Source organism: Zonotrichia leucophrys, chromosome 13, assembly GCF_028769735.1.
Source record: "Zonotrichia leucophrys gambelii isolate GWCS_2022_RI chromosome 13, RI_Zleu_2.0, whole genome shotgun sequence".
In the NCBI taxonomy this organism is placed as follows: domain Eukaryota; kingdom Metazoa; phylum Chordata; class Aves; order Passeriformes; family Passerellidae; genus Zonotrichia; species Zonotrichia leucophrys.
The window spans coordinates 10082035-10108263 of NC_088183.1; the positions used below are offsets into that span (position 1 = coordinate 10082035).

Below are 26229 nucleotides of genomic sequence, written 5' to 3' on the forward strand. Positions count from 1 at the left end.
TAATTCTTCTCACTGTTATCAAAATCAGGAAGTGTCCCTGAACATCTGGAGCCCACTACATTTTGATGGACCAGAGTAAGTTCAGCATCAGCCAGGCGCCCTCTCACCCAACCATTCTCCACACAATCTGGCCGCCAGCATGGCTGAGCTGACAGTGGGATCAGCTCTCAAAAGACAAAATAATACCTATTAATGCACAATTTAGATAAACCACAAGTGCTTTTAATCCTGGGCTGTGTGTCTCTGGTCTTGAGCCCCTTCGTGGCAGCATGGCTGAGTCCCAGCCAGGCTGGGGACACATCTGTGGGCAGTTTTGGGCTCTCACAGCAGCAGGATTCACAGCTTATTTGTAGCATGCCAATTCTTTGTTTTTCTCTTTAACAAGATGATTTTTATGTGCTCTTACAAGTCCAGTTTATCCACCAGAGTTTCAATGGACATTTTTTTAGGTAATGAGCAATTTTTCATTACCCAGGTTATAGTCTTAACAGAACTATTCTTACCTCTTTCTTAGGTAGACTTGTAATTGATTTGCATTAGCTCTCTATTTTGAAGCTCTCTGCAACTTTAATTTCCCCAAAAGGTGGGAATTTCATTGCCCATGGGCAGAGCAAGCTGAGCTGAATGTGATGCAGTGAGATCTTGTTCTCTCTGACTGCTGGATGAGCTGGTGCTGTGCCTTTGCTTGGTTTTATTTAAAAGAAAAATAGTCTCTCGAGCACTATAACTTTGTCTGCAAGCAAAAAACTCAGGGCAGGTAACTTGCACTGCTGCAGTAACAAGAGATTTTTAAGACCTGGAAGTGGATCTTTAGGAGGCTCATTGCAGAGGGGTTCACCCCAAAGGAGAGTCTCTCCAGGGAGGATGGTCCTTCATGGATTCAGCACCCGTCTGTGTGTTCTCCACAACAGAATTGCTTTGAGCAAAACAATGGCAGCAGTTGGCCCATCCCCTTCTATTTACAGCTGGTTTGCCTCCTGTCTGCTGGTAGACCCTATCCAATATTTTCCCTCTGGACCCAACAGTGAAATTACCATGTAGTTTTGCAACCATGGATATGTAAGGCTATTAACAATGGTGGTAATTGGAATATTATTTCCATTTAAATCTTTAATGTATTTTAAAGTCAGATTCATAAATCTGCTAAGTGTGTCACAGCTGAAGTGTTTTCCACTGTTTTTTTCCCTGACATTAAATCAAAAGGACTAGTAAAAACTTGTCAGTCTTATGAAAAGTTAATCAATTTTCTATACAAAGGGTAGACAAAGGGAAATTTCCATCTTTAGAGGATTGATCTTGGAAGTTATGGTTGATCTCACTTTTATTGAATATTTTTTACTTGCTAGGTGAAGGGTCATCTTTTTAGCATTATTACTTTAAATTGCTTCAACATAATGGGTCAAGACTAGAATAGTAAATAAAAGAATCCTTGGCCTACAGGAAAAAGCTTTCCTGTCTGGAAGATGCAACAGTTCAGCAGTTTTCTTCATGTTCTGCAATAAATTCAGAGAACCCAAATGAAATGCTGAAAAAACAAAAGAAGAAAACTCTCAGGGGTTGGAAAAGCACATCAGTGTTGAGTACACCATCCACTGTTGCCTGTAATAGTCCTAAAATCAGGGCATACTATTTTGTCCTTACAGAGGAGAAAGGAGAAACAGGCTTTCCTTTTTCCCTGTTGAATGTTTAATTTTCAGTCTGTTTTCAAAACAAAAATATATTTCTGCGCTGCTGGTAAGGAAGGGGCTCTTCAATCCATGGTCCATGAAGTGCTGCAGGAATACAAATATCTTGTTAGAAAGCAAATATATAATGTTAGATATGATAATCTGTCTCTTATCTATGTCCCCAAAGGTCCTTTCATGGAAAATCTGCAGGTGAGCCAGGCCAGCAGTGTGTAGCATTGCATTCTGTGTAAGGTCACCTGTTCTCTTTGCTGCAGTTGATGAAGAAGGAGGACCTGGAGGGTGATTTACTGGGCTGTACACTTGAAGACCTTCTCCAGTTTGATGATTACAACAACGATGGCCACCTGACCCTGCAGGAGCTCTACACAGCCTTCCGTGAGTCCCTGCTTTGCTCTCTCCTGGCTTTTGAAGCATGGCAATACCTGTGAGGGCACTGTTGTCTTCCTAGACAGGGTCAGCCAAGATGATGCCTTTTTTGTCTTTATTGCCATGAAAACACTTTGCAAGGCTTGTTTCCAAGGTGTCTGTTCTCCACAGTGTGGAGCAGGAGGTTGGTACAGGTGTGTCAGGTTTATTTTCTTCTGTTTTGTTGTGCTTCTTGGTGATGGCAAGGGAGAGATGGTGGCCTGGCCAAGGTCTGTAGACCTGAGTACATGGTTTGATTAACCCTAAAGAAACAAGATGGAAACCTGTCCAAAGGCCCTGTGATAATATGAGTTAGTTTGCTGTGGGGAAGGTATTTACTGAATATTTTGCCTGGGAATTATGTTTTCTACATGTTGTTTCCATGTTAATGAGTGTATTAGTTTGCAATCCTAATACAAATCTCAGCATCCTGTGCAAGGATCTGGGAATCACAAAGCTGCTTAAACAGTGGGATATAATCAATATTTCTGTTATCCCATTTATCTTTATAAATAATTCTTGCTTTAAGGCAAGCATTTTTTGAAGTCCTTCCCTGGAAAAGGCCCACACTGTCTCCTTCATCTGCATGATAAAAAGTTTTATTGTTGTCTGTTCCTTTGGGATACTAAAGAAAAAGGGAAATGGGCAGGGTTATTTATTAATCAGGATAGTGAGCTACAGAGAACTTGGGTGTGGTTAAGACATTGTGGCTAAAACTGAAGCAGGATTCAACCGTTGACTCTGCTGAGTGCAGGGAAAGGGCCAATAACAATCTGGTTACCTCTTAAGCAGGATTCCTTTCTTAAGAGGGTGATGTCTGTTTTCTTGATCTACAGTTTTTAATTTAAAAAAAACCAATTTAGATAATAATCACAGAATGGTTTGAGTGGAAAGAGACTTAAAGATTATTAAGTTCCATCCCCTGCCATGGACAAGGACACCTGGCACTTGACCAGGTCACTCCAAGCCCCGTCCAACCTGCCCTTGGACACTTCCAGGGATGGGGCAGCCACAGCTGCTCTGGGCACCCTGTGCCAGGGCCTCCCCACCCTCAAAGGGAGGGATTTCTTCATAAAATATCCAGTCTAGCCCTGCCCTCTGTCAGTTTGAACCCATTTCCCCTTGCCCTGTCATACCATGCCCTTCTCAAAAGTCCGTCTTCAGCTCTCCAGTAGGCAGCCTTCAAATATTGGAAGGTATTTAAAGTGCTTTAAGATTAGCCCCAGTTTTCACCATGGACCTGTTTGAACCCCACAGGCATTTAATTCAACACAGCAGATATACAGTAAAACATAAAATCTCGTACATTAAGAAGGCATAAAGTGTATTAACTCAGCTATAAAGGCTTGACATGCAGTTATTTGGGAGCATATTTAGATCAATGGGTTCTCAAAATCACATCAACTTAAACCTAAATTCCAAGAATTATTTCTGTGGGTTTTGGTTCAGGGAATTTTAAGTAGGCAATGAAAATAAGACAAGTACAAAATATTAACCAATTAATAGCAATAATATTGATGAACTGCACAATTATCTTAACAAAACACAAGGTGTAACAATGACTGTTTGTCAGAGGAATTTGGTATCTGAACAGAATTGCTCACCAAGTGAAGCTGAAAACTAGACTGACTTCTCCATTTTCAGTTTTCCCTGACTTTTTATCAAGAACAGGTAATGGCTCACCAGCTTTTAATTTAAAACCAAAGTTAATTTGCTTGCAACTTCTGAAATTTTGGGGAACCTGGAAGCAAATTTAATGCCTGGTTGAAGTATATTTTTTCCCTTTACTTTATTAAATGATGTAGGAAAAAATACTTTAAACACTTAAGGGCACACTTTGGTTTATGAAAATTTTGTTTATCAGATTTCTGCTTTGTTATGAGTCAGAATTTGGCTTGCAGCACTAGTTTAAAGGAACATCAAATGTGCATCCTGTACATTTCCCCTATTTTTTTGCCTATTAGAGAGATCTTTTTGTTGCTTGAAGTTCACCCAAGCCATGAATTGTGGCTGCCACAGGCTGGCAGCAAGGTATGGGCACGGCAAGCTGAGTAACACAATTACCAGAATTCAGTGACATCAGAAAGTCTCAATCTAATTTATCCTCTCAGACTCTGTCACATCTGTTTTGGTGCTCTGTGCTCTGGTGGAGTGTCGCAGTGTGGGAAAGGTTTGAAAATGACCTTGATAATGTGAAGAGCTTCCCCATCTGACATTCTTGTGCTGCATTACAAGTTGTATTTCTTTTTAGAGAGCCTTGTGGCCTTGCTGTAACTCACAGAGCCACAAAATGGCCTCTTTCTCTCACTCCATGTGTGCCTCTTGCTTTCCCTTGACCCATCCTCTCTCTCTAAGACCCTCAGGGACCCAAAGGTTATGTTTCTTCCTCATCATGTTGATCATCTGTAAATAAATGAAAAGTGCGTGAATGAGAGAAATCCAGTCTTACATTTTCTGAAATGTGGTTTTGCCAGAACAAGCACTAAATCTAATAGGTGTTGTTTTTAATCATAACTTCTAACCATGCTAATAGTTTTCTTACACATTTTAATGCACAGTTTTGGATTATGGACAGAAATAGTGGCCTTCCTTCTAAACCTACCATCTTTCTTCTGGCTTTCTGAAAGTTCTTTTGTTCCTTAATCCCAAGAATTAAGCTGTTAAGCATTTTCTTGCATCTATGAGGATGACTAGAAATCTGTTAACACAGGATTAAAGTGTCAATTTTCAAATTGCCTTAATCATACACAAGTAGTGCATAAGACAGATGAAACGCTCTCCTGGCAGATCTGGTAAGAACCACTTGTAGGTGTCTTCTAATTCCTCATTAATAAATTTTTATTACATAAGGAGTCTCAGGACTGTAATTAAAAAAAAATTGATATGATGATCTGGAGATTTTTCACACACCAAAAATAGAGTACTAGAAAGATTATTTGTCTGTTGTCTTTTCTTTAAGTTGTCACGAAGATTCAATACATGACTAATAAATGAAAGGCTTAGATGGCATAAGAGCTAAAGCAGTGCATGATGTAATTAATCAGCACGGAGATAGCCTGGTGAGTTGGCAAGCACATCACCCAGCTGAGTCACACTTTTAGGAGTGCTCAGATGGGTGAGTTTTGGATATAACTTCTGGCACTGTATCTGACTGGAGGTCATTAAAATTAGGCATGACATTTCTGGCATTCCTGTTGTCTTCCCTAATGGGCAAGTGGCAGGTTGGCAGATGTGAAAGCCCAACTTAAGGGGAAAAAAAAAAAAATCTGTGTAATCTTCTAGATCTGTATCATCATCATCATCAATATGGACAGGTCAATTTGTAATACAGATAATTGAGGGAGAGGGAAAATATGCATCCCATCAAAATGCCTTTATCCTGTCAACACTGTTTAGCTAATAAGGAGTTATTAAACAAACAATAAAATCCCCTTAAATTCTGGATCATGGCCCATTAAAGTACTTTCCTGATATCACAGCTGGATCAAAACAACCGACAAATGAAGTTTGAAAGAAAAATACTGATTTGTTATTTTTCAGTCCAGTTGTTATTTGCCGTGGTCTGTTGCATATAAGTTACATGTAGACAGAAGATTGCTGTTTCTGTAAGATGAGAGGCATGTCATCCATGGATATATTGCTGTCTAAAAAACACAAGTAGGGACATTTTTCATGCAGGAATAAACGCAGCAGCAGCAGGATTAATGTTCTCTTCTCTTAACTCCAATTAAGTAGTATAAGACAATGTTTTTCTTTACTCTCTGACTCTGTTTTAGGTCAAATCTTCCTTTTTTAATGTCCTTAATATTAACCAAAAAAGCACAAGGAAGAAGTATGAAAATGAGATGTGCACACTTTCAGCAGGAGGTCAGGGAAATGCCAGGGAGGGTGGATGGTGCCAGCCCCAGGGGCTGGGAGACCAGATGGAATTTGAATGCACTGGGTGAAAAAATGAATTTGAGAGCCTGGGCTGGCCATAGGTGTCAGGTAAATCACTGCCAATGTAGAGGAGCAGTGTTGGACTGGCTCCAGATTCACTGCAGTGATCCTGAAATCTCCAGGAGCTGTACTCCCCACAGCTATGTGGTGTGGAGAAGGGGCAATCTATTTCTGATTCCTCCACCATCCTCCAGAGGCTCATTAGAAGTGTGGACTAGAAGAGAGATTTATTTACTTATTTTATTTTTTTTTTAATTTATTTTTGAGTGCATGTTTCTGATTCACTAGAAACTACTTTAAGGCAGAGCTTTTAATTATCCCAAAATTGTGGGGATTGGCGCTGACTGGGTAAAAGCAAAGCTCTACGTTGAGAAACATGGAATGAAACATAAAAAGGGACTTGCAGGGTCAAGTGGAAGAGGAAGGTGTTGAGTGAGGAAGAAGCTTTCAGCAGGGTTCTTGGTAAATATATCAGCATAGCCAACTCTATGGTCTCATAATAAACAAAGTGATAATGGTGAATAAATACTATTGAGGAAAGCAAATACCCCTATTTGCTCTGTGTGTGTGTCTGTATATGCACTCCACACACCTGTGGCAAGCCAGCTGTTCCAGCAGCAATTGCGCCTGTAAAATCCACGTGCAAATGAAGCGTTTATTCACAAATTCATGAAGCTGTTCTTGGTGGCACAGCACCTACAGTCAGGTATTTGTTGCTGTTTCCTCCCAGCTGGATTGGTCCAGCCCAGATAATTACATTGGACAAGTATATTGTGAGATAAAATGTTTTGCTTGCAGTGTTTTCTTGAGCAATGTTGTAGCAACAGTTATCTACAGAATCAAATCATAGCTCTGAAATATTGACAGTTTGTGCCCCATGCTCTGCCTCTCCCGCTGTCATCTCCGTGGTATGTGATTTTTCTTTCATGTTGCTGCAGATATTGGTACAAACTTGGAAATAATTCATTAGCTTACCAGCATTGATTGCTTCTGTGAGTGATGTGATAGCCCAACTTCAAACACAGCTGGGCAAGCAGGGGAGCAGCAGCCTCTGCTTTTGGTTTGATGTGGTGTTAGAGGAGCTACTCAGCAAAGAAATGAGGTTTTCTTTAGCTGGCCAAAGCAGCCCATTCTTGATTGCCTCGAGGAATGGTGTGCAGGTGTGTTATTGAGGATGAAGGCAACTTATTGGGCATTTAGTACTACTAGTAGTAATATTTCGCTATTATTGTCACTGTTATTATTTTCATTATTAGTATATTATTGCTATTGTAATAATGTAATCTTATAGCAGAAACAAAACTAAAAATATTAAAAAGTCAAGGGAAAAAGCAAAAATTGAAAACAATTCAGCTTGATTCCTGCAGAAAGTGCCAAGTGGCTGAACAGGGATGACAGAAAAACCCAAAAAGCACCCAAGTCAATGCAACAGCCCTTTGTCACCAGCATTCCCATGGCTGAGCCATGACATCATGCTGGATTTTTAGGCATTTGGAGAATGGAGCTAATGTGTTTTGGAGACACACAGCAGCTCAGCAGAGGGGAGAGTGTCCAAAGGCTCATGAGTGGGCAGGGTTGAGTTCTGGGCACGTGCTCGAGGATGGAGAAGCCTTTGATCAGTTCCTGAGATCTCCCTGCTCAATATGTTTTGACTTTAGATCATTTTTAGAAGCACCTAACTCCTTGCCTCACTCATAAATGCAGTGTAAGATGCTTGGCTTGAGCACTGGGAATGATCCTGCTGCATCTGGAAATGTAATTTTTGCCTGGTAGGATGCCTCAGCTGGGGAGATCACAGTGAGTTCATCTGTACTGCATTTTAGTGGGCAGCTACTTCTTGAATGTTGAAAATTTTCTTCCTTGGATTTTCTCTTTTTTTTTCTTTTTTTCCTCCCTTGCTATCAAAGAAACACATTCTGCAAAGAAAAGGAGTTGATTTCTTTTTCTGTCTCTCTTTTAAAGCTCTTCTCATTGTGAAAAACCTCTTGCACTTCAAGTCTAAAATATATCTCAGGGCTCCAGCAAAGTGCCCTGCATTGTTTGCAGTTCCACAAAACAGCTGTCAGAATCAGGTTTGTTGTGTAGTTTCAATTGTTTTGCTGCATTTTGAACAAAATTTATCTTCTCAGAAAAAGAGAAAAATCAGAATTAATTTTTAGCAAGAAAGACAAGTTTAATCTAAGCAAAAAGGCTTCAAAAAGGTCCCAGAGAAAAATTTAAAAGTGCTCAGATCAAGAATAATTATGTTCTATGTGGATGCATGCTTGCCAGTGGAGAGAGGGACATGGTTTTGCCTTGGGCTAAAAAGAGAAATGTTTCCATGTTCAGACATGGTTTCCAGATCAAACATTAATTCATTTAATCAGGGGTGCTGCTCAGCTTTGTACTATACACACTTTATGTATTTTGGCATTATGACTTCAATTAAGAGAGCCTCCTCAAATAAAATTTTAGCAGAATTAATCGTAAACATAGATGTGGTTAGAGTGATTGTGGTTTCATGTCAAGAATAGAGGCCAGATTATTTCATGGAAATCCAGGGAGGGATTTCCATGAAAATCCCTGACACAGATTTGACTGTTCCCATGTCAGAACCCACACACTCAGGTGTTAATTGCCAAACTCCAGTATTTTTTCCAATAGAGAAGCACAGAATGGTTTGGACTGGGATGGTCCTTAACCTCATCCTGTCCTAACGTTCTGCCATGGGGACCTCTTCCACTAGGACAGGTTGCTCCAAACCCTGACCAACCTTGAGCATTTCCAGGGATGGGGCAGCCACAGCTTCTCTGTGCACCTGTGCCAGGGCCTCACCACCCTCACAGGAAAGAATTTCTTCCTAATATCTAATCTAAACCCAGGGTCTTTCATTTGAAGCCATTCCCCCTTGTTCATTTCCAAAGATACCATCTGTAAAATGTCAACACTCTTAATATGCAACGACTGAATAAGAGAAAGTGATTTAATTACAAGTTGTTATTGGAAATCTATTGTCTACAAATTGCAAAGAAAACTCACTAGAAGACAATGTACTGTTGATCTTAAAATGTTTTCCAGGCTGCATTGATCTGTTAATCTTGGTTTTAAATGCAAGAAATTGCCATGTGGAGTAGTGCTTCAGAGGTGATGTAGTACAAACCATATCAAATGTCTGCACACACTCTAGCAGGACTAAAATATTTAAATATTTATCAGTATTTATGAGTGACTCACTGGCGCATAAGCCAGGCAAATACCATTACTCAAAAAATTATTTGATCTGCGCTGGCACTGTTCACTGAAGCAATTCCACATGGACAAATAATAGTATTTTGGGTTACTTGCAAACACAGAATTATGTCAGTGAAGAGCAAACACAAATATTGCTGAAGTCATAGAATGGCTGACAGTCCTAGACATATGCTGAGCCACCACCAACCATTAAACAAATGTGTGGCTGTGGCACTTGTGGACATGGTTCAATGGTGACCTTGGCAGTGCTGACTGTCAGACTTAATGAGTTTAGGGGGCTTTTCCAACCTAAATGATTCTATGATTCTCTGTGCACCTTCAAGTCAGGTAGTTAGGGGTCTAAAGTAGTATAATTTTCATTTTCTATGAGTTGGGAATGAAGAATTGCAGGAGTTTCTATGACTTCCTTATGGTCTTGCAAAACCAGAGGCCATTTCTGAATAAATACTGCACCCAAACTTTGTGTTGTTTTGGGTTTTGGTTTTTTGTGTTTTTTTTTTTTAACCTTTTAGACATATTCTGTCTTTCTGAGGAATTTTTGAAGCAAATGCAATATTTTAATGAAGAAAAAATGGCATTTGGTTAAAAATGGGCAAAATTACAGTTACGATGCCTAACACTTTATGTGAAGTCAGAGACATGATATGGTAGGATCCTGAGACAGATCTTGTTTTATTACATCCAGTCCAGAACATTTTAGCGGCAGTTTTCCTCTTCTTTCTTGTGTTCTCTCCTTGTATTTCTAAGTGGGTAATTGCTAGAGTTTTACTTTTCTTTCAAAATCTGCCTTCACCTGAGCAGAGCTGCTGTGAATGTTCTCTCTGCCTTCACAGGCACCTCATGGATGCTTTGAATTGCTTCTCCATTTTCATGTTCTTCATCTTTTCTTCCACTGGTGGAGCAGATTCTTAGCTTTTAAGGCCAAAAATGTTCCATTATATATATACATTAAAAAATTACCTAACACAGCCTCAGTCTCACCAGAGTAGGTGCAGAGAGTAAAACTTCCTTTATTACCCTTCCCCTCCCATGTTACTTCCCTCAGCATCCAGGCAGGGATCGTGTTGCTGTTGTGTGTTTGGTCACTTACTGACCCTTTATCCAAGATTAGTGATCTCATCTGGTTTCCTTTTTGAATAGATCCCTCTGAGAAATGCTTTTAGAGATCTGCCCATCATCCAGTTCATTTAGGACAGATTTTATTGACACTGTACAGCACTACAGAGCTGCAGTGCTAATTTTGTAATCAAAATGCCAGAGCAGCCATCAGAAAATTATTGAGTACAGTACATATTCCCAGTGCAGTGATACAATTTATGGAGAGCCACAGCTGAGATGTTTTTATTTCATGTTCTTCACAGGAGAAAATCTCCTTGACAAATCCAGGATGCCCAGATAGAAACTTTAAATAAGAACAGCAGTAGAAAATTGAACTAAGCTGAACTCAAAGGTTGATTCTGCTTTAATACTCCCAAAAAGAATTAAAAAGGGTTCTAGCCTTTAGAAAAAAATGTAGAAAGCTTCAGAGATGCTTCAGTGGCACCAGAATTTGAGTTGAAACTCGGCTGTTGCTAATATCTGTCTTTACCACCACCATAAAAAACTCATTCTCATAATTCTTGATGATGAAAACTTCAGAAGGAATATCAGGAGCCATCGATGGACATAAATAAGGGCAAGCTCAGCCCTGCTGTGCCTCTCAAGCACTGTTCCTGCTGTCAGCTTTTTCATCTGCAATACATAAAATTCAGCTGCAGAATTTTTGTTTCTCTTTTTGCAAACAAGTACAGGCACTACTGAACTCTTGCTTTATGCCACACTTAGATTCCTGTAGCTTTCACCGCAGTTCAGACACTGATATTCCAGCAGTGTTATTTGAAACTTGCTGCTTAGGGAAGTAATTTGTGGCCATGATTTAACAGAAGGAAAAAAGAAAAGGAAATATGCTAAAATATATGTGTGTGTTTATCATTTGTCATTCTGTTCACCATACAAATCTGAATAATGTATTAGTAAAGATCACAAGTCCTGTCCTGGACACTTGGAATGGTGTCCTGCTCTGTGGCCAGCTGAAACCCAGCATTGAGTAGCAGCACCATTTACCACAGCCCCAGAAATTGTAGGGGGGTGGGAATGCAGAAGGTGATGGAACAGGGAGTGAGAATGACAACGATTACGCAGCAAAACACCAAAAAATAATGGGGTGAAAAGAGAATGAAAGTATCCTTACCCTGGGATTTCATAGGGTATATATACACCCTTTAAATATGAAATTAAATGAAAGAAATGAGAGTTTGAAAGACCACGATTACATTTCAAATACCCTTTCAGACTGTATTTTGACATGAATTGTGTTTCACAGGGTTCTCCCATATCCTGATTTCCTGTAGTCAGGGCAGGGCTCAGGTCTGATGGATTGGCTGCTGGAACTGCTTTCAGGTTCAGACTGATTTTGAAGATTTTCCTGAAAGATGCTGCCCAGACAGACTCTCCCTGTGGTTTTGTTCTCCTGTCTGGCTCTGTGACCTGGTTCTCCATGTTGTTCATGCTTTGTTGTAATAATGGAGAAAATTCAGCTTTCTCCAGTGTTTTGGGCTGCCGCAAGTGACATCATCAATCACAGCCCTTTGCTGAACCTCCATTTGCAGCCAGGGGTGCTGTCCTGCTGTCCACATGTAGCAGCAAAAGAACCCCAGGTTAGTTTGACCCTGATCTGTGGAAAGCCAAGAGCTGTCACCAGTCCTGACACTGAATGGGCAAGGTCAGGCCCTGTCACTGCACTGTTTGTTTTTCATTGAATCATTAAGGTTAGGATAGACCTTCAAGATCATCAGGTGCAACCTTTACAGCAATACATGCATATATTTTATACATATATATGCATGTTTTAATATAATTTCACAGCTATTATTTGATAGCTCTTAAACTCATAAACTTTTTCTGCACACATCATCCATTCTGCTCACTCCAGAAAGGCTGTTGATCTAAGGAACCCATTGCTGGGATGGGGAAAAGACATTATTTCTGCCAGGAAAATGCAGGAGCTGTGCATGGAGTACTTAGCAAGGTGAAGAGAGGAAATGCATTTTGCTGCTGCTGGTCCATGCTGAATGTTGGTGGTGGTGTTTAACCTGTCCAGGAGCCTGTAACAAAATTGGGAGGTGGAGGAAAGACATTTGTTAATGTTTGTGTGATGAAATAGAATGATATGCTGTGTCACCTGGTACTCAGCACCTGCCCAAGAACCCAGAGGTTTACACATCTGGGAAAAGGTTCCTCTAGAGGATGGCTCTTGTGGGTACAAGCCCATAAAGTTACAATTTCCTGCAGTTTACAACAGTGCACTTAAAAATAACCACTGTTCAGGACCTAATTTGCAGGACAGAAGTCTCATTTCTTTATTGTTCTTAGAATGCTGATGTTTTCTGTAATCTGCTAGTTCTGCAGCAAGACACTTTGGTTTCCTGTTGAGGACCCCTTGGCTGGGGTGGGAGGTGGGAATCTCCCATCCTCCTGCAGCAGAAAAACCCAGATTCATCAACAGACTAAACCAGCTGGAACCAGAACTCCTTTTTCTGCCCTAAATACTCAAACAGCAACTGTCAGTCCTGGAATCTGTAGCTGATATGTAGGCATCTCTAGATAGGGTTTACATTCCTGTAGGCATCACTAGATAGGGTTTACATTCCTGTAGGACCTGGAGGCAAAGTTCTTTGAGAACAAGTGATAGCATCTGGTTGCATTTGGTCCTTATGGATAGTGGAGGCATTTGCCTTCAGTCTCTTCTCTTCAGGGCACTCCAGTTTATTGTAGCTACAGAAAAAAAAGTGTTTGTGCCAGATTCTCCCACAGTAAACAGCATAAAAGTCTGCCCTGTCTATCCTTAATTCCTGTAACACTGGTAGCCACCAAATTCATCTCCAGCCTTTGGAGCAGTCCATATGGTAATTTACAGGCTCCAGAAGGTATAAAATGGAGATATGTTCTGGCTGTTTTAGCCCATCTCCACTTATTTGAATACTAATTATTATTGGGGTTTTTCACCATTAATATTTATTCAGTGCAGTCTTAATCACAAAGAATACAAGTGTGTCTCCTAGGTAGACTGGCTTGCAGTCTGCTGAGAGGTGTAGCGTGTCTTCTGGCAAGTCTAAAGAGTTGTGTGGCTTTTAATGCAATTTGCTAAGCAATCATCTGCTAAAATATGAGATGTATATGAGGCTAAATTTGTTACAGAATTGCTATTATCCTCCTTATTTTGTTTTAAGATGTGTTTTTATGAACCCATTCACTCCAAGATGCACTCATGGAAAGACTCCAGTATGTTAATCAGTATTTATTGAATACCTCAGTGTAATGGGATGGTCAGGCACTGTGGACTGTAATTAATACATTGACATGCAGTGACTGTAGCTGAATGGAAGATGAAAACAGCTTAGTCTTAGGACAGAGTGTACATTCATCTTGCAGTGCTCCATGGACACCCACCGAGTCAAAGACCTCTCAAAAAGAATGGAAATGCGTTTTCTTTGCCAAGCAGGAGTTTTTTGGCAGTAGCAAAACATACTGACCTGGCAGAAATACAGAGTGTGGGTGTTGGAGGGGCTTGCTAGTGCATGAACTCCTCTGGAGAGCAGCACATCCCTCCAGCATTATCCATGAATGAGAGGGATGCTTAGCACATAAAAGAGCAAACTTGACTGCTGCTATCCAGGTGAGCACAGCTAGTGTCTCCTTCTTGCCCCCTCTTCCACCTATCCCTTATCCTGCTGAGTTGAATTCAGTGAAAACAATTGCATTGAGGGAAGGATTTGCCTCAGAAAATATGGGGTTTTTTTTTTCCTTTTTCAAACATAGTGAAAGTAACCCACTTACTGCTGTGATGCATTAGCACAGGTAGCCTCTGAATGCAATGCATTGAACAAATTATATGAGCTGCAAATAATGTGGTTTGTATTCCAGTACATAAACAGGGTTCCAGCAAACACGTAAACCAATATCCAAAAGCTGCTTTTCAGATTTCACTTTTCAAACCCTGCAGTGAGGCACTAATACAATTATGTCAAAAGTCTGTTGAGCAGATAGAAGTAATGAACTGTTGGATTCCTGCTCTGTGAGAGCTCTTTAACAGCGGACATTGAGGAATGAAAGATTTCCCCTGCACCAGGCATCATGTGTCCAAGAGCTTTACAAGTAACAAAAAAGGAGAGTGGCAGGTTAGCTTCATCCCTCTGGCTCTTGGGAGGGGATCAACAGCTCTGAGCCATCATTGATCAGCGCTCCTTTTGTTAAACATTAGGCAAGAGAAGGCTAGGCAGGTGTAATTTCCTTTAAGAAGAAAGCAAGAGGGAAGGAAGAATGAAAGGAAGAAGGAAGGCTGGGGGGCTTGGCACCACCTTGTGCTGAGCCATCACCTTCATCCTCCTGTGCAGTCACTCTCTGAGGGGCAGATCTTCCATCAGGCTCTGCAAGCGCCCCATGAAGCAAAAAGTGCTTTAGTAAGTGTTAGTGATCCACTAATTTCCTATAATGAAAGAAACTTTGAAGAAATCAACAGGGCCAGTGGCAAAGCAATTTCATTACATGTCTCGTGTCAGCCCACTGGATAATTTACTCTGAAGAATAGATACAAGTTGCTCGTAGAAGAGGTTGAAATATCTTATGAAGCAGTTATACCACTTGTGGGGATGTTTGACTTCCTATGGTTATTATTGCTTTTGTTATTAGTTTTTGTGGACGATGCCCCATAGGAACTGGATTGTGAGGCCCAGCTAATTTAAAATTCCAGCATCAAAAGCTGTCAGATAAAGTCCATTTTAAGTTGCTTGAAATAACAGATGTGTTTCAGTGCAGTGGGGGTGGCTGGTGCTGGGCTCTGCAGGCAGCCCAGTAAATGTTGCAGTTGTGGTTCCACCTGTACAGGGACAGTGGAAGTGCTGTGTGAGACTCACTGCTTCTCTTCTCATTTTCTTGTGAAGAATTACTTAATAATCAGTCAGAGTAATCAAGATGATTTTGCTGTGCTGAAGTTTTATCTAATTAGTCTTGTGAGTGGTTGTGCTGTCAGAGCCTGAGTGAGCCCCAGGTTATGCAGAGGCTGCATGGTTACCCCAGCTGACGTGCCCAGTCTCCAGCAAACCCAGCAGTGTCTGACTTTGAAGTGTGTTACTTCTTGTAAATCTATTATGTATCTGGTTTGTGTTTGAAATACAAATTCTGCACACTCTGAGTCCTTGCCTATTCCAGTTGTAAGCTGGAATAACAGATTGCCCAGAGTAGTTGTGGATGTCCAATCCTGGAAGTGTTCAAGGCCAAGTTGGATGGGACTTGAATGGAGCAATGTGGTATGGTGGAAGTTGTCCCTGCCTGTAACTTTAATCATTTTTAAAAGCTCATTTACTTGTAAGTGGAATTGTTCCTGGGTCACAATTCACCTGTCTATACATATTTGCACTCTCTTTTAACCCATTTCTTCTGCCCACTCCATAAAATCAACAAGACATTGATCACCAAGGCAGCCTGCCTTAAGAATAAATAAATAAACCAGTAACAGTGATGCAGGAAAAACAGCCCAGGGAGAAATAGAAGCTCCTAATTTATATTTTTTTGACTCTCTCCCTGCTTGCTCACTGCCACCCAGGGCCACAGAGGTTGACTGCCCATAGCCACCAGGATCTCCACTCCCATCCTCACATACCTAGCTTTCTCTTCTCAATTAGTCTATTTTTTCCTATCTGCCTCGTTCTAGTCTGATGGAAATAAAGGGAAAGGTTTTTAAATTAAGGCACAAGAGGAACAGGAACAATTCCTATTTTGGCAAATTATTGTATTTCTAAGCCTTGTCCTTGTATAACTCTTGAAAAGGTTGACTATGGGTGTCCAAGAGATGTTTCCTTTGTTGCTCAGAAATTATTCTGGGTCAGCAGCAGATGGGTCTCAGCTGTTAGGGGCTACAGCATCTCTCTTCAATTCATGGGTGCTGAAAAGCTGGAAAAGTCAAGGGTAACTTTTGTCTCTCATCTCACAAATCTCTTCTAACCAGAGTAAGAAAAAACCCCATTTTTTCACCGTTTTAAATCCTTCTAAGCATATCTATCACAGGATATGCTGTGCCCTCCCCCTCTGGTCATGGGCTGGCTCTGATGTCCCTGTGCTCTCCAGTGCAGAAAGAAATACATTGGCACTACACATGGAAAGGTTACACAATTGCTCATTCCTGTGCTACAAACTCCTTAGATGCATCCATATCAGCCTTAGATGTGGAAATAATAGTGGGATTTTGTCCAAGTGAATTAGATGTTGCAAGCTCTGCTGGTTTCTAAGGAGGGATTCCTTTGGGAGATATCTCTGCTCCAGTGGATGGACAGCATCTCCCTGCTGCATCAATGTTTGGGAGTTTCTTTTCTCTGAATTAGTTGGGCAGCACATCAAGAGCTATATCCAGATTTTGCAATATTTAATTTTGTTATGACTGCTCATCCCACTGGTAGCCTGTGCCATAGTATTTAATTATTATTAAAGAAATTATTTAATTTTATTATTTATTAAATTATTAATTTTATTATTTACTCATCCCATTGGTGGCCTGTCCCATGGTGGAGGTTGGTGTCAGCCACATGGAAATGCCCCTGCCAGAAAGCAGGGTCTTTTTGTTCAGTGCTGATTTGTGTGGTCTGTAGCTGTGGGAGTAGTGTTTCCTGGCAGAAATATGTGTCCTCTGCAAGGTGAAGGAGGGAATAATCCATATATTAGATAAAGTCTTCAGCATTTTGTATGCTTGAGCACTGGTACAATGTCGACATCACAATCTCATCAGATCACAGGGTTTTAGTTAAACCAAAATGACAAGACATTTCCTTGGACTTTGCCCATCACTTGAAGAAACTGGTTAGAGTCTGAGTTTGTAGAGCAAACACATTGAATTGAATTTGAAAAACTTCTGGAAATAACAAGACCTATATGGGTAACTTCCTTACAATTTCTATTATGAAGATTTAATTTCTAAAATTGCAAACTATGACTGGGAATTATTTATTATACTACCTGAGAAATTTCTTGGTCTTTCTATCTTTGTGAATTACTTTCTCAATTTCTTTTTTCAATGCAGCAAAGGGATTAACCATTTCTCTGCCGTAGCCACTTACACATCTCCACTGAGCCTAATGCTTTCCTAGAATTGAGAGTAATCAGTCTCTGTTAAATGGGATTCAGGCTTCCCTTTGTTCCACAGGACAGGGCTGGACAAGGGGAAGGGTTTGGGTGCCCAGTCAGTCTGACTTAGCCTCTCAGTTTTCAGAAAAGTGGTTGTTGTGTGGATTTTTAATAGTATTCGACTTTTTGTTTTTCCACCCTCCAACAATGACCTTAGAAGCCATAAAGACGGGCATAAAGATGCCCTCCCTGCAGCCAGCACCCAACAGGCAGCTCTTGGCATCTGTCAGTGGAGTCAGAGCAGGGCCAGTGCCTGAGAGGGCCCAGGGAGCTGCCACTGTGCCCAGGCATGCTCAGTGCTGGCTGTGGCCCTGGCAGGCACAGATCCTCACAAGGACATTGTCACTCGCTGCTGCAGAGGGTTGTCATGCTGAGCATCGCAGTTTTTTCCCCTCTTGGCTAAAGCCCAAACTGCCTTCTAGCTCAAATGAGAGTTTTGAAGAATACTTCATTTTTCCTGTGCCTCAGAGTGACTTCTCCCCAGAGCCTGACCTTTCTGTCTCCTGCTGAAGCTGCTGTGAGAGCTGAGGGTCCAAGGGAATCACTGCCAGCACCACTGCTCATCTCTGCCTGAAGTGAGACAGCCACACCCATGTACCACACACAGGGACTGCAGTGACTTGAAAGCTGAGATGCTGATAGTACTGAGGAGTGATTTACAAATGTGGTAAAAGATCATGCTCTGGATTTTTAAAAGCAGTGTGTTTGCTGTGGATTGTTCCTCTCAAAGTCCCCCCTTTCGCCAAGTACAGAAAAAAACCCGAGGACAGAAGTGCCAGATTTTCCAATTATTTAAATGCCATCATTTCATTGCAATAAGTAACCTAACTGCGATCATAAAAGTTAGAGGGCCCTGGACCATGAAAGAAATTTTTTACAAGAGAAGGTATTGTTTCATTTCTATAGAAAAGGATGACCTGTTCATCGTGTGTTGGGAACAAAGCAGCTCTACTGATGGAGAAGGATGCAGACTGTTTATAACCATCTTCCAGAGCATGCAGAAAATGAATGTTGGGTCCTGGATGGACACCAAGAGTTAGGGCATGTCTCTGATTGGGAGCATTGAGGAGGACGTGGGGACTGCTGCCTCCAGACAGCACCTTCAGGAAAGGACAGGAGCAGCCTCACAGGACAGGGCTGGAGCAAGGAGAGCATGGTTGGTTGTGTGGAAGAAGGCAAAGAGGCAGCTCCTGGTGTTCATAACTAAGCAAGATTCTGTCGGAGCAGAGCTGTGGCACAAGGTGGGCTGGTGGCACTCCTGCACTGGGTACTGGTGGCAGCTGGCTGCAGCCACTCAGGAGCTGCCTGGCTCCCCTGATTGTTGCAGGGTGATATTTGTGGTGTCTGGGAACAGCTGTATTACCCTCTTCTGCAGCTAAATCTGCTGTAATAGTGGCAGGAGCAGATGAAGAAAGGATCTGTGGAAAAAACCTCAGAGGTAGAACTGAGTAACTCTGCCCTGCAGAATATGGGACTGTCCTGGCTATCTCCCAGAAAAATAGCACTTCTTGCAGAACATAGTAAGGAAGAGAACACAGTAGCATCTGTGCTCCAAGGCTCTGTGTCCTTAAATCAGTGAACCTGAATTTATAGAAGTGAACCACCTGTCATTTGCCTTGTAGTGGGTTCTTTTCAAAAGCAGCAATATTCCTTTACATCACCTGCATATCAGGGCAGTACATGGGGTCTTTTTCCATCATGTTACCTGGCTGGAAACAGCAAATGGAAAGATTTTACTTTTTTCTAAGCAAACTCTCCTATAGGAGGCAGGAAGGAGCCTTCATTTCCAACTTGATGGGCTGTCTGGAAAGGTTCAGTCCAGGATCTTGCAGCAGTATTTCAGTATTGATCACTTTAATGCATTTGCCAGGTAGCTATTTGCTTCATCTCTCCTTCCCACTTCCCCTAAAATTGTTGGGTCTATGTACTAGTTCCAGTCACATTTCTTGAGATGCAAAAATTTAAAGTGTGCCAAATATCATTAAAAGCAACTGAGGAGGAAATAAAAAATTGCATTTTTATCCCAGGTGAGGGGAGCACTGAAGAACAAGCTCACTGCCTGGGTACACATGGGGGAACACACGGATGAGGTCCTGCCAAACCTCCCACAGGCAGGGAGCATCCTTGGGAGCTCTCGTCATCTTAGATGCCAAACCAACCTGCCTTGGGCTGCTGCTGGATAAATCAGAACTGCTTCAGTTCCAGTGCTGAGACATGCTCTTTCAGCAGCATAATCAGATGTTCAGATGTTTTTGGGGTTTTTTTTGTTAAGTTCCCTTCTCACTGTGTTAGTTTGTGATAACAGTAAGAGCAGAATGACTTTGCTATAACCCATGTTTTACTTTTCCTGGTTGGACATGATGTTTTTTCACAGGGCTTTTATTAATCATCTGTTCCTGTTTCTTGAAAGATTTTTGAAAACAGGGTTTTGAGCAGTTCCCCCAGTCCAGGTTAAACATGTCTCACCACAGCTGTGTTTCAAACTGTTCAGCTCTGCTTTGCCTATTGTTGATTGTTCATATTCCAAGAGGGTACATATGGCAGGGAGGCAGACTCATCTTCCTTTAAGCTGTCTCTTCACTTACAGAAGCCAATAGGCTGAACAGCACCCTTGCTGGCTGAAAACATAAAGTCCCATTTAATTCTTTTGCTCTCCCTACTTCCAGAGATTGTAATATAAAACAATTAATCCTGATGCAGCCTATGTGGCAGCTTGCAGCCTTGTTGATATTTCTCTGTTGCTCCAAGCAGAGGGACCTTGCATTGTTGCTTAACAAATTGACTGCTTAGAATTGTTTAGAGAAATAATTTCTCTTTTAGTCTGTTCTTTACTTGAGGGCATGGAAAGCTTTCAGTAGTCAGCTCTTTATTACACCTGTGGGCCAGCAGAAATATGTTAAGAGAGGACATGGAGTTTATCTTTACTGCATTTGCATAAAAATACAATTCAAACCATTTTCTTTTTCCATATATTTCTCTCCACAAAGAGAAAAATAAAACAGACACAGTTGTGTTAAATTGGTGTGTGTTGTAACATGGCAAAGTCTTTCACACCACAGAATCCCCAGGGCAAGAATTGTGCCCTGGTTGTTCACATGGTGTAGAGAAAACTGGGAGTTGGGAAAGCCAATTGACTTTGGGTATTCTTGTATGAAGCTAAACTGTACACTACAGTCAGATGCTCTCCTGTGTTCTTAGAAGTTGATTGAAATTTCTGAGTCATCTAAATTTGTTCAATGCTAAGTGTTGTGTGACGATACATTCAGAATTTCTGCATCATCTCATGCAGAAAATAAAGAATGAAAGTTGGAAATCTGGTTCCATGAACCTTTTAGATTCAGCCTGGCTGGACTAATTGAAATAAGTATGAAACTGTTCTTATTTCATTACTTTGTTTTGGTTAATATGATGATTAAATACAGGCATGAGATGTTCTGGTAGATTGAAGTTAAGCTAAAACCAATTATTTTGAGTGATTTCAGGTAGAACAACTTTCTGTGGTCTTCTCAGAATCCATTTTATGCTGGCTTGCATAAGGATTGGGTCTGTGCCCCTGTTTTGGTAAAGAATGCACACAGTGGGGGTCTGGGCTGTCTGAAGCATTGTCTAACAAGGAAATTCAAGAATGTTTTCCCTATTCTTTCTTAAATACATTACTTCTACAAATCCAACAGCAGTAGATGGTTTTCTCTGTCTTTTGTTCCCTTTGTCCATTATCTCATCAAATAACGTAGCATCTTTCCCATCAAGGTTTTGTGGCCTTGATTAATCATATTAAGTGTATATTTCACAAGAAGAAGTAAATACTTACCAGTTGTGTTTGGACTCCAAGCTAAGGGATGGTGAGAACCTGCAGGGTGTGTCCTGAGGCTGAGGTGGGATTTCTTCTGCCACATCCTTCATCACATGTTTCAGATGTAGCAATCTGCTCTGGTGGCAGGTAACAGGTGGCCTATGGGCCTGTGCAGCTTTTTTGGCAGATTTTTATATTTCTAATAAAATGTTGCTGTTCTTCAGTCAGAGGACTGCATCATTTAAGGATTACTTGTGTCTGCCTAGAAACCAGAGAGAATAAGCCCATACAACTGATTTAAACAGGCCTATGGTGATGATGTAATTAGGCATTCAGGCTACTGTTGCCATTTTTTATTTACTTATTTAGTGTTTATCACCTCTATAGAAAGCCTCAGTTCTTTGCTGCTTCATTAAATGCTGCAGTCTCCTCCCAGCTCCCTCCCATCTCTATTTAGATAGATTGGACAGATCCTGTTATCTTTCTCCTGGTGATGATGGGGACGAAAAAGTCATTTAAACATATTTGGTAGGTCATATATCTTAATGTTAACAGTAACAATTCAACAGGAAAAAAAATCTTATGACTGCAGGCTAAATGAAATGAAATTTGGGCTCTGGGTTCCCTGGGGGCCAGAATCCTCTTGTCTTACTTGATGTAAATGAGATGGGCCTTAGAGCTGGGTAATCAAGATGGAGAAATGATGTTCAGGGTTCTTCACTGGAGAGATGTGGTCTGAATTCCCTTTCAGGTGGACAGATATGCAGAGAGCCTTGCACAAAGAGGTACCTCAGTGACCAGAGTGCTGATGGCTATGTGCAAACCCTCTGGGAGGTGCCAGCCACACCCAGCAAACTGTAAAATCTGCTTTTCCAGCCATGAAAATAAAGGAAAGAAACCAAGAGCAAATAGGGATGACAGGCAAGAGTGTTTCCATACTAGGAAAAAATCAAATATGTTGTTCATCACTGCTGTTGCAGGGGGAGCCCCTGAGGTATAAACAGGGCACAGACATTTTTATTACTGTGCCATCAAACCCTGCCCAGGGGGATTGAAGGCATTATTGCTGGAGGTAGCAGTCAGTGTAGTCAAAGAAGCATCTAACCTCAGTGAAGAAATTATCTAAGCTTCTTCCTATAATAAAGTTGATTTTGCCTGCATTAAAAAAAAGGGGAATATCTGTATTTGGCGTGGGAGCCATGCCACTCCCAGCACACTCTGTGCTGCTACCTGCTGTCACCAAGCTTTTGTTTCACCTGTGAACCTTTGAGAGCAGCCACTTCTTCTGGGTTGCATTTATTTACCTGAGCCACACAAATCCTGGGGTTTTGTTACCCAGCTTGTGGCTTGTGCCTCGTTCAGGCTGGATGCCTGAGCCCAGCCTGGCACAGGAGGGAACCAACTGCCCAAAGCACTGGAGATCTCTTGGCCAGATGTTTTACAGAAGGGTTAATAACCTCATGTGCTTCAGAATTTCAGCTTGGAGCCCCAGTTTGGTGTGTCAGGTGTATCATAGGCAGCCCAGCAGCAGAGTGTACATCTCAGAGGTCTGGTGCTGCCCTGATCAGAGCTGGCATCCATCTGTCCATCCCCACAGAACCAAGCCCAAAAAGCATCACTTGGTGCACTGGTGCTGTTTTGAGGTGTTTAATTGCAAAGGGACATGTAGCATAACTGAACTGGCAATGCTGTTGGAATCGGTGGAGCTTTTCTGGTGTGCAGGCAGTGTCTGTGTGGGATGGACACAGGGCTGCCATGCTCTCCATGACCAGGAGATGGGAGGCCCTCATGGCCACCAGGCTGCTCTCATGGACAGTGATGCCACGCAGTCTCTTCCATGCTTCTTTTTGCTGCCATGAACTAATTTCCAGTTTTGTATTATCAACACATGTTCTCCTCCTTCCATTAAACTCTCACCCCATCACCCTGTTCTCTTGGCTTCAGCAGTGATTTCATTGCTTTTTAAGGATTTGATCCACTTGTTAAAAGCTCCCTGACAGAAATTAATCCCAATGCTTTCCAGGCATCAGATCTGGTGTCAGATTCTGCAAGACTTCTTTTACAAGTGTTTGTGTGGTTGTAAAAAAAAACCAACAAAAACAACATGAGGAAAACCACACAAGCAAAACCCTGAAATTAAAATGACAGCAGAAGAGAGTATGGGTGCTAGAGAAGAGATCTCAGCTCTGCTGTCATTTTAGAAACTTCATTATCCAGTTATGGGGTTTGATATTGCTATTGATTTCACATAGAAGATACTCAAGTGCTACAGGAATGAGGATTGTATAAAACCCAAAGACAGATCGCTGCAAAAATATAATAAAATGGTTGTTACAGCTTACATTTTTGGTGAAAACTACCACTAATAGAATTCTGTAATGAAATTGCTCTTTAAATGAATTATTATTCCAGAATTTTCTGATTAATATAAATCCCCTATTATGTCATACTCCAATTAAATTAGACAGGATATTATTTTATGTGATATTGTAATTAACTAAACTGGAATTTGGCCAAGTAGTCATAATTTATACCTGGACTGTGAGAAGATGTATGAGAATTTTAATATTTATAGTTGGTTGAGAACTACCCTAGTTTCACATTAATCCAGATGATGATATTTTGCCTTTTGCTCACTGTTAATACTGTAGGACTGATTTAGGACTTTGTGAGTCCTACCTTCAAACTTTACTTTCTTTCCAATATTTCTGTGTCTGTGAAGTGTCACCTACAGATTTGTTTAAGGGGGTAACATTTCAGCCAAGTTTGGGGGTGGTTAAAGTGAAAAGGTGATGGCCCTGGCACAAGTCGCCCAGGGAAGCTGTGGCTGCCTCATCCCTTGTTCAACGAGAGGTTGGACAGGGCTTGGAGAAACCTGGGACAGTAAAAGGTGTCCCTGCCCATGGCAGGGCTGTTGGAATGAAATCATCTTTAGGGACCCTTCCAGTCCAAGGATTCTGTTCCTCTGTGTCTTGCACATCTGGATCGTGGTGTGCACCTGAGTTTGCAATGGAGACATGCAGGGAACAGGCTCAGCAGAGAGAGTGCTTTCAGTCAGGGAGAGAAAAAAAAGAAGATGCCTGGAATCGATACTTTTTGATTTAGGCTTCTATTTTATAGGATTAAAAATGTTTCATGAGTGACCCAGAGGAAAAATGTAGACTGGAGGCAAAGTAGAAATTATTACTGTATCTAATAACTTCCAGATGTCCAGCAATATTTTGAGTAAAAGGGTGAAGTGCCAGTTTCCAAGTATTATATATTATTAGTTTTGAAGTGAGGTTTTGATTTTGGCTTGTTGCTGTGTTGTGGGGGTTTTTTTAATTGCTACAAACACAGTTTTTGCTGGAGAACTTTCAAAATATCTGCCTTTTTTTCTTAGAGATTAATACCTTAAAAACAATATTTTTAGTAGCTGGGAAATGGGAAGAACAGTGTATTTTGCAATGTAGTTTTAAATCATTCTAGTCACAGGTTTAACACAAAAAGCAGATCTTTTATATAGGAGTATAAATTGCTGCACAAGGTATTTGGACCATTCTGTTCTTACAGCCTGGCAAGCTATTTATGGAGCTTTACAGGACTTAATGGATTTGTCATGGACTTAACATTAATAGCAGCCTAATATAAAGTTGCCCATCCTCATGGTATTTTATTTCTTCGCTGGCTCTGCAAGGATTTGCTTGGAAGTTTGGGTGAGGAGGGACAACCTCTCCATTGTGGCAGTGGAGGGAAAAAAATTCTGGAAAACTAAAGTGTGAGTTTCCTGATTGTATAAAAGTAGCCCTTTGTGTAGGCCTGGAATAGGATTACCTGTGGGGAAATGCCTGTGGTTTCATTGTAAGACAGGAGTGAACATTACAGGTCAATGCCATGAGATCTGTTGGGCACAGCAGCTCATTACTGTCAATAGCAAATCATGAAATGACAGAACGTTTTGGGTTGGAAAGGATCTTGGAAGTTCATCTCATTCCACCCCCCTGCCATGGGCAGGGACACCTTTCACTATCCCAGGCTGCTCCAAGCCCCATCCAACCTGGCTTTGTTGATTTATAACCTTGCAGAAAAGAAGGAAAAATTAACCAAGACAATACTCAAAAATTAATAACAAAAAACCCCCTCCAAAATGTTAAACTCGTCAGCATATATTTGTTTAGATCCCAGTGTATAAAAACCTGTTGGTTCTTTGTCTGTGTTTAATAAAAGTAAATCCCTTCTCTCACCTGGCAGCTGTCAGCAATGGGAACTTCACCCTTCAGATTATCTTTTATTGAATCTTGAAGAAATTGAATTGTTCATTGTGTGTGTCAGCTGTAGTTTGCTAGAACACTTCTGTCCCTCCAGGAATGGGCTGATTGCTGTAAACAGAGAATTGATTTAGTCTTAAATTTTAGAAATTCAGATGGAGCCCTGGAGCATGTGTCTTCATCCTGTCCTTTTAACATTATTGTGGAATATTTATTACTATGAGTATATGGCATTAACTGCCCATCACCCATAAACCAGATCTATTAAAAATCTATTAAAATATTAAAATATATTTTTTAATTTGAAAAAAGAGATTTTTTTATAAATATGGTTTACATTAACCTTTGCCCTTTTCTCTCCTAATACCCATACCTCTTTATGCAGATGTACAGTTCATGTCTTCTTGCTTCTGTGTGCAACCCAAACATCCAAACTTCTCAGTCTAAAAGGTCAGAGATCTTTTCAGAAGAAACAGATTTAATTTTCCACCTCTTACTTCTGTGAGACTCAGCTGATGGTTTCTTGAGCTCCACATTAGGGTGTTGTTGCATAGTGGGGTTTATTTTTGATACACAACAGCCAAATTCATGTGTACTGAGCATTGCTGGCTCTGACTCCTCCTGTCACAGCCTTTCTGGACACTGTCCCATCCATCCTGTGAGCTGGTCTGTATTTACTCCTGGGCACATCCCTTAATCACTGTACAGGTGGCTC

General features: G+C 41.1%; 1 protein-coding gene across 4 annotated transcripts in view; it reads left to right on the forward strand.

Annotated features, from left to right (window-relative positions):
- FSTL4 (follistatin like 4) overlaps nucleotides 1–26229 on the forward strand; it is a 207076-nt gene that overhangs the window by 109981 nt on the left and 70866 nt on the right. For all 4 annotated transcript variants that reach the window (XM_064724985.1, XM_064724987.1, XM_064724986.1 and 1 more), the window contains one exon: nucleotides 1943–2063. In XM_064724985.1, coding sequence (XP_064581055.1) covers nucleotides 1943–2063 — 121 coding nt within the window. The remainder of the gene's footprint in view (nucleotides 1–1942; nucleotides 2064–26229) is intronic.